The sequence below is a fragment of the Chrysochloris asiatica genome, unplaced genomic scaffold (assembly GCF_000296735.1).
Source record: "Chrysochloris asiatica unplaced genomic scaffold, ChrAsi1.0 scaffold00026, whole genome shotgun sequence".
Classification (NCBI taxonomy): domain Eukaryota; kingdom Metazoa; phylum Chordata; class Mammalia; order Afrosoricida; family Chrysochloridae; genus Chrysochloris; species Chrysochloris asiatica.
Window position 1 is genome coordinate 3179280 of NW_006408544.1, and position 7678 is coordinate 3186957.

General features: G+C 43.7%; 1 protein-coding gene across 1 annotated transcript in view; it reads left to right on the top strand.

Moving 5' to 3' along the window:
* The first annotated feature begins 1583 nt into the window (after positions 1-1583).
* Positions 1584-7678, top strand: part of MPL (myeloproliferative leukemia virus oncogene) — a 21616-nt gene continuing 15521 nt past the window's right edge. The window contains exons 1-6 of the mRNA XM_006839658.1: positions 1584-1662; positions 1833-1965; positions 2334-2512; positions 3048-3346; positions 3740-3902; positions 4158-4284. Coding sequence (XP_006839721.1) covers positions 1584-1662; positions 1833-1965; positions 2334-2512; positions 3048-3346; positions 3740-3902; positions 4158-4284 — 980 coding nt within the window. The remainder of the gene's footprint in view (positions 1663-1832; positions 1966-2333; positions 2513-3047; positions 3347-3739; positions 3903-4157; positions 4285-7678) is intronic.

A 7678-nucleotide genomic window follows, 5' to 3' on the forward strand; every position in this document is an offset into this window, starting at 1 on the left:
CTTGAAACACTTACTGATAAAGAACATAGACTACAGCCTTCAGTATGAATTGTACCGCAATGTAAAGAAAACAAAAATTCTCACAACTGGACCAATTAGTAACATCATGATAAATGGAGAAAAGATTAAAGATACCAAAGACTTCATTTTGCTTAGATCCACAATTGACTCTCATGAAAGCAGCAACCAAGACATCAAATGACGTACTGCATTGAGCAAATGTGCTGCACAAGACCTCTTTAAAGTGTTCAAGAGCAAAGATATCAGAGGACTAAGGTGTGCCTGAATCAAGTTATGGTATTTTCAATTGCCTCATATGCATGTAAAAATTGGACAAGGAATAAGGAAGACGATAGAAGAATCGATGCATTTGAACTATGTGTTGCTTAAAACTATTGAAAGTACCATGGACTGCCAAAAGAACAAATAAATATGTCTTGGAAAAAGTGCAATCAGAATGTTCTTTAGCAGTTAAGATGGCAAGACTTCGTCTCTCGTACTTTGGACATGTTATCAGGAGGGACCAGTCCCTGGAGAAGGACATATGCTTGGTAAAGTGGAGGGTCAGCGACAAAGAGAAAGACCCCCAAAGAAATGGACTGGTGCAGTGGCAACAACAATGGGCTCCAATGTAACAACCATTGTGAGGATGGTGCAGGACAGGGCAGTGTTCGCTTCTGTTGCACATAGCATTTCTATGAGAACCAACTCTACAGCATTTAACAACATCAAGTTTTGAAAACAAGTTTAAGTCACCGTAAGGACCAAGATGTGCCTGATCCAACCCACAGTATTTTCAATTGCCCTATATGCATGAGAAAATTGGATAATGAGTATGGAAGATGGAAGAATTGATGCATTTGAATTATAGTATTGGCAAAGAATATGATAAGTACCACGAAGAAACAAATCTGTCTTTGGAAGAAGTACGGCCAGAATGCTCCTTAGAAGCAAGGATGGCAAGGCTTCGTCTCATATATTTTAGACATATTATCAGGAGGGACCAGTTCCCAAGAAGGACATCATGTTGGATAAAGTAAAAGGTCAGCAAAGTGGAAGACCCTCGATGAGATGGATTGACATAGTGGCTACAGTAATTGGATCAAACACAGGACCAGGCAGTGTTTCATTCTTAGGTTGTACATAAGGTCGCTATAAATTGGAATCAACTCAGCAGCACCTGACAATAGTAATAAGACTTTTGTGAGGATTAACTGAATCAATAGATATTAAGAAATTAACACAGGTAGCATATTAAGTGCTCAGTAAACATTGCTGTTCTTGTTGCTATAACATCCTTCTACTATAGTCTTCCTTTTGTTACATGACCAAAAACGTATCTCCAGCTCCCTCCCACCAAAGGGTCCATGTCCTCCTTTTCAAATTCCTCCTGCCCTCCTCCTCACTCCCCCTCCCCTGGCCCCTGGCCCCAGTGTGGTCTGGATGGGCCCCACAGGGGCAGGGACAGGGACAGGACGTGGGGCTGTATCTGACAGGAACCTGAGGGGCTGGCCCGGGAGGGGATTGGGGCCCGGCTTCCTGAGGGGAGGATGGGCTAAGGCAGGCACACAGTGCCGGAGAAGATGCCCTCCTGGGCCCTCTTCATGGTCACCTCCTGCCTCCTCCTGGTCCCCCAAAACCTCGCGCAAGTCACCAGGCAAGGTGAGGCATGTGGAGGGTGGAGATCACCTATGCCCAGGAAGAGGGATTTCTGGGAAGGGATGCAGAGTGCTAGGAGGGGATGCAGAGTAGGAGACTCCCACTGGTCCTCTACTTCTACTTATGAGCATGCCTGGGAGGACCTAGAGCCCAACTGACCAGCTGTTCCCCAGATGTCTCCTTGCTGGCCTCGGACACAGAGCTCCTGAACTGTTTCTCCCAAACATTTGAGGACCTCACTTGCTTCTGGGATGAGAAGGAGGCAGCACCCAACGGGACATACCAGCTGCTGTATACATACCAAAGGTATGTACTGCACTGTGATCCACTCTCCATAATCTGTCTCTGTACTCACCACAGCTGAGTCCCACTCCAATATCTTCCCTCTCTGTGGCCTTATCAGAGGACTATCTCAAGTAGCCCTAAGTAGAGTGCTTGAGATAGAGTGCTTATCCTACAGCATCACAACAGGACTCCAATTACTTTATGAACAGGTATGCAATTGTATGTGGATCCCAGAGGAAATGTCTGCATAATCCCTAATCACATCTATCCCAGGCACTGAGAAGGGAAAAGACAGTAATTGAAACAAAAGTTGGGCACAGGTTCAGGGTTGGGTCCTTAGGGCTGAACATGATAGCTGTGTAGGTAGGACCTCTCCCCTATGCCAACAGGGAGAAGACCCGAGCCTGCCCCCTGAGTTCTCAAAGTGTACCCCCCTTTGGAACCCGATACGTGTGCCAGTTTCCAGCCCAGGATGAAGTCCGTCTCTTTTCTCCACTGCACCTCTGGGTGAAGAATGTGTTCCTGAACCAGAATCTGACTCAGCGGGTACTCTTTGTGAATAATGTGGGTAAGAGCTTATCACCCTAACCCCTCCACTCTCCCACCTTAACACTGCCTGTCTCGCTTCTAGAATCCAACTGGCTTATGCTCTTTGAGAACAACATTGAGTCCCTCCATTACCAGACCCCCAAAGATACCTCAAGACTCTCTATCATTCTTTCCTGTCTTGGCATCTCCAGAGCTAGACGTATTCCACAAATATCATTTTGCACCCCAAATCCTCCCATTAACATATTCATTCACTTACCCGGTCATCTGGTACAGAATACTTACTATGTGTCAGTAGCTTTGCTAGGTGACAAGGATACAGAGATGAAATGAAGTCCCTGCCCTCAAGTCTAACAAACTATTATGCTGCAGTGAGGTCACTGTTCTCGTGAGGAAAGTAGAACAGGATAAGAAGCTCTGCCCCAGCCTCCAGGAGAATCAGACTTCTATGATCTTTATTTGAGCTCCAGAACCGCCCCCCAATCTAGCCTCCAGTCCATGGCTTGAATCGTATTGAATTTAGAGAATGCTGACATGCTCTGTCTTGCCCTTAGGCCTGCCAGCTCCCCCCAGTATCATCAAGGCCATGAATGGAAGCCAGCCAGGGGAACTTCAGATCAGCTGGCAGGCCCCAGCTCCTGAAATCAGTAATTTCTTGAGATACGAGCTTCGCTATGGCCCCAAGGACCCCAGGAACTCCACTGGTCCCACAGTCACGCAGCTGCTTTCTACAGAAACCTGTTGTCCAGTTCCGCAAAGACCAAACCCTGCACCAGCTCTGAAACAGCCTCCATGTGTTTGGCCCACAAAACCCCATGAGGATGGATCAGAGCAGACCTCTCCAACTAGAGAAGTATTAGAGCTGTCTTCTGCTCCATCTCCTATCCCCTGTCCCAACTTTGCCCCCAAAAGAATGGGCTATCCTTTGGCCAGTCCAGACTAGGTTGACCCTTGGGATATTAGTACAGGCTCTGATTAGCCTTCAGGGGTTATCTCTATTTGGGGGCCTCCCACATTGGAACTGAGGGACTTCAGGCCTCCTAATGAATGGAAACTTGCCTAAATTGCCCTGGGCCCCAGGCATTTGGAGCCCAAAATCCACTCACCCCGAGTCTGTGTGCACACCTATCCAGTGAAGGATTCAGATTCTGTCTGCAGGGTTTCTATGGGTTTCAGATATAAGAAACGAAGGCTGTCTTGGCTGAGAGGCAGACCTAGGTTTTGAGGCTGAAATTCTTCTCCCAAGGTTCCGTTTCTGACAATGATGAGTGGAAGTTGCCTCATCTCAGGGCTCCAAGCTGGTAGCTCTTACTGGCTTCAATTACGCAGCCAGCCTGATGGGGTCTCCCTGCGTGGATCTTGGGGATCCTGGTCCTTCCCTGTGACTGTGGACCTGGCCAAGGATGCAGGTGAGTAACAAAGAAATGGGGAAATGGGAAGGAGGTTGAAAAGACCTCTAAGAAGAACTAGGCTGAATATGGAGTCTTTGGAAATAAGGGTGGTTCCTGATGACCACAAACTTGCCACTGGGCAGGATGAGTTATGTTTAGGGGTAGAACAGAGAATAGAAGGGAATGTACTAGGTTATATGAGGTAAAATTATCTGGATAATCTATAGAGGAGGCGCACATGTTCTCTGATGGGACTTTCTTCTTTAATCTCAGTGGAAATTGGACTGCAATGCTTCACATTAGACCTGAAGAATGTTACTTGTCAGTGGCAGCAACTGGACTATGCTATCTCCCAAGGCTTCTTCTACCACAGTAGGGATCTGTGCTGTCCCAGCAACAGGTGAGAGCTGAGCTACTGATTGAACCTGATGTCATGTGACAGAGTCACAGTTTTGCAAAACAAAAGGAAGAGATTGTTCTTGATTCTCTTCAGCCCAAACCAAACAGCCTTGGTCCTTTGTCCCCAAACCATTAGCCTCCATGGTCTATCTATCCTCTTATCCTCCATTACAAATTTTATGTTCTCACTCGTTCTCCATTCCCCCTGGGAAACGCCTGAACTAAAGTACATTGAAATTATGTCACCTAGATTATTACACCAGCCTGTAGTCTCATTCATCTCCGTTTTACCCCGATGCTATAGACAGAGTGATCTTTGTAAACTCAAACTTTGCATGCTCTTTGTCAAATTTCAACTTTGCATGGCCTTCCCTATTCAAATATATACTGCAACTTCCTATTATCTATCAAATCCAATCAAAACTTAGCGTGACCTTCAAGAATTTCCATTAAACACCTCACTGATATTTCACCCTTCCCATATCCAATCCATAACCAAGTCCTGTTGATCATAACTATTAAATAGCTTTATAATCTATCTGCTTTTGTCCCTCACTGACATCACCCTAATACAAGGCACCATCATCTCTCACTCAGGTTATTGCAAAGACTCATTAACTCTTGAATCCTCCAAATACTTCTCCTCTCCACATAGAATCTTATAAAATTGCAAAAATGAACATAGCACCCCTTGCTTAAAAGCCTTCAGTAGTTTTTTCATGGCTCTTAGGCTAAAGTGGCGGAAACCCTGTACAGGGTCGCTATGGGTCGGAACCGACTCGACGGCACGTAACAACAACAACAACAGGCTAAAGTGGGGGAAATACTCAGCTCCTATACCTAATTCTTCAGTTTAATTTTATAGTACACTGTGTTTGACTCTCTATGTTCCAGAAATAGCCTTCTTCAATTCCCTCATTTCTATCATATTCCCTTTTGTCTCTGGGTATTTGTACATGTTATTTGTTCAGCATTCCACTGCACTTAGGAGTCCTAGTGTAGCACTGTGGGTTTAATGCACTGGACTGCAAGTCAGTTTGAACCACAAGGTTAGAGGTTCAAGCTCACCAGCTGCTCTTCAGAAACCCTATACAAGGTCACTATGGGTTGGAACCGACTCGGCGGCACTTAACAACAAACACAACAACCACTCTACTTAACACCCACTCATCCTTCAGCTCTCACTTCCTCAGAGAACTCTCCTCTGACCTCCCTCATAGGTTAATCAAATAGTATACATGCTTATTGTATAATGTACCTCTCCTTCTTAAGGACTGATTATTATCACAATTATATTTACTTTATGTGATTATTTGATAATCAAATTCTCACTCAGAGCTCTGGTTGAGAAAGGCTGGTCTAGACTATGTGATCCATTAGGGCACAGTCACTATTTCTTATTACTCACCAATGTATTCCTATTTACTGAAGCACCTGGAACATAGTGTTGTTGTTGTTGTTAAGTGCCATCGAGTCGGTTCCGACCCATAGCGACCCAGTACAGGGTTTCCAAGGGGTGTAAATCTTTATGGGAGTAGAAAGCCTCATCTTTCTCCCGCGGAGCGGCTGGTAGTTTCGAACTGCTGACCTTAAGGTTCGCAGCCCGATTCGTAACCACTACGGTACCAGAGCTCCTCGGAACATAGTAGGTACTCAGTAAAAAAATTGTTGAACTAATAAATAATGAAACAAACACTACTGACAGTTTTTTAACGTATTCTTCCAATTTTTCTATGCATTTATATATTTCCACCACTTATCTGTCAATTTGTCATACTGTGCTGGCATGCATGTTACTGGGATGCTGGAAGCCATGCCACCAGTAGTTTGAATACTGGCAAGGTCATCCATGGTGGACAGGTTTCAGCTGAATTTCCAGACTAATACAGACTAAGAAGAAGGAGAGACAGACTACTTCTGAATGATTAGCCACTTAAGAATAGCACTTTAAGAATAGCAGTGGAACACTGTCAGATAGCACCAGAATATTGTCAAAATACAGTGCCAGAAAATGAGCTCCTCAGGTTGGAAGTCACTCAGGATATAACTGGGGAAGAGGTGCCTCCTCAAAGTAGACCTGACCATGATGACGTGAATGGAGTAAAGCTTTGGGGATCTTCATTTGCTGATGGGGCACAACTTAAAATGAGCAGAAATAGTTGCAAATATCCATTAATAATCAAAACATGGAATGTACAAATTATGAATCTAGGAAAATTGGAAGCTGTCAAAAATGAAATGGAATGCATAAACATCAATATCCTAGGCATTAGTGAGTTGAAATGGATTAGTATTGGTCATTTTGAATCTGACAATCATATGGCTGGGAATGACAAATTGAAGAAGAATTGTGTCACATTCATCATCAAAAAGAACATTGCAAGCTCTTTCTTGAAGTACAACACTATCTGTGAATCCATATGCCTACAAGAAAACCAGTTAATACCATTGTTATTCAAATTTACGCACCAACCATTAAAGCCAGTATGATGAAATTAAAGAATTCTACCAACTTCTTCAGTCTGAAATTGATCACACATGCAATCAAGATATATTGATAATTACTGATGATTGAAATGCAAAGGTTGGAAACAAAAAGAAAAGATCAGTAATTGGAAAGTACGGCCTTCGTAATAGAAATTATGCTAGAGATTGCATGATAGAATTCTGCAAGACCAATGATTTCTTCATTGCAAATACCTTTTTAAACAACATAAAAGATGGCTGGCTGTACACATGGACCTCACCAGATGAAATATACAGAAACCAAATTGACTACATCTGTAGAGACAGTGAAAAGGCTCCATAACATCAGTCAAAACAAGGCCAGGGGCAGACTGTGGAACAGAATATTAATTGCTCTTCTGGTAGCGTATCAGTTACAAGTTGGACAGCTAATCTCAAGGTCAGCAGTTCGAAACTACCAGCTGTTTCACCGGAGAAAGATGAGGCTTTCTGCTCCCATAAAGAGTTACAACCTCAGAAACCCTATGTAGGGTTATTATGAGTTGGAACCGACTCCACAGCACACAGCCACCACCACCACCATAAGCAAGTTCAGGCTGAAGTAGAAGAGAATTAAAGCAAGTCCACAAGAGCCAAAACATGACCTTGAATTTATTCCACCTGAATTTAGAGATCATCTCAAGAATAGATTTGATGCATTCTGCACTAATGACGAAACCCCAAAAGACTTATGGGATGACATCAAGAACATCGTACAGGAAGAAAGCAAAAGGTCATTGAAAAGACATGCAAGAAGGAAAAGACTAAAATGGATGTCAGAAGAGATTCTGAAACTTGCTTTCCAGTGTAGAGATGCTAAGGAAAATGGAAGAAATGAGGAAGTCAAACAGCTGAACAGAAATTTTCAAAGGGCAGCTCAAGAAGACAAA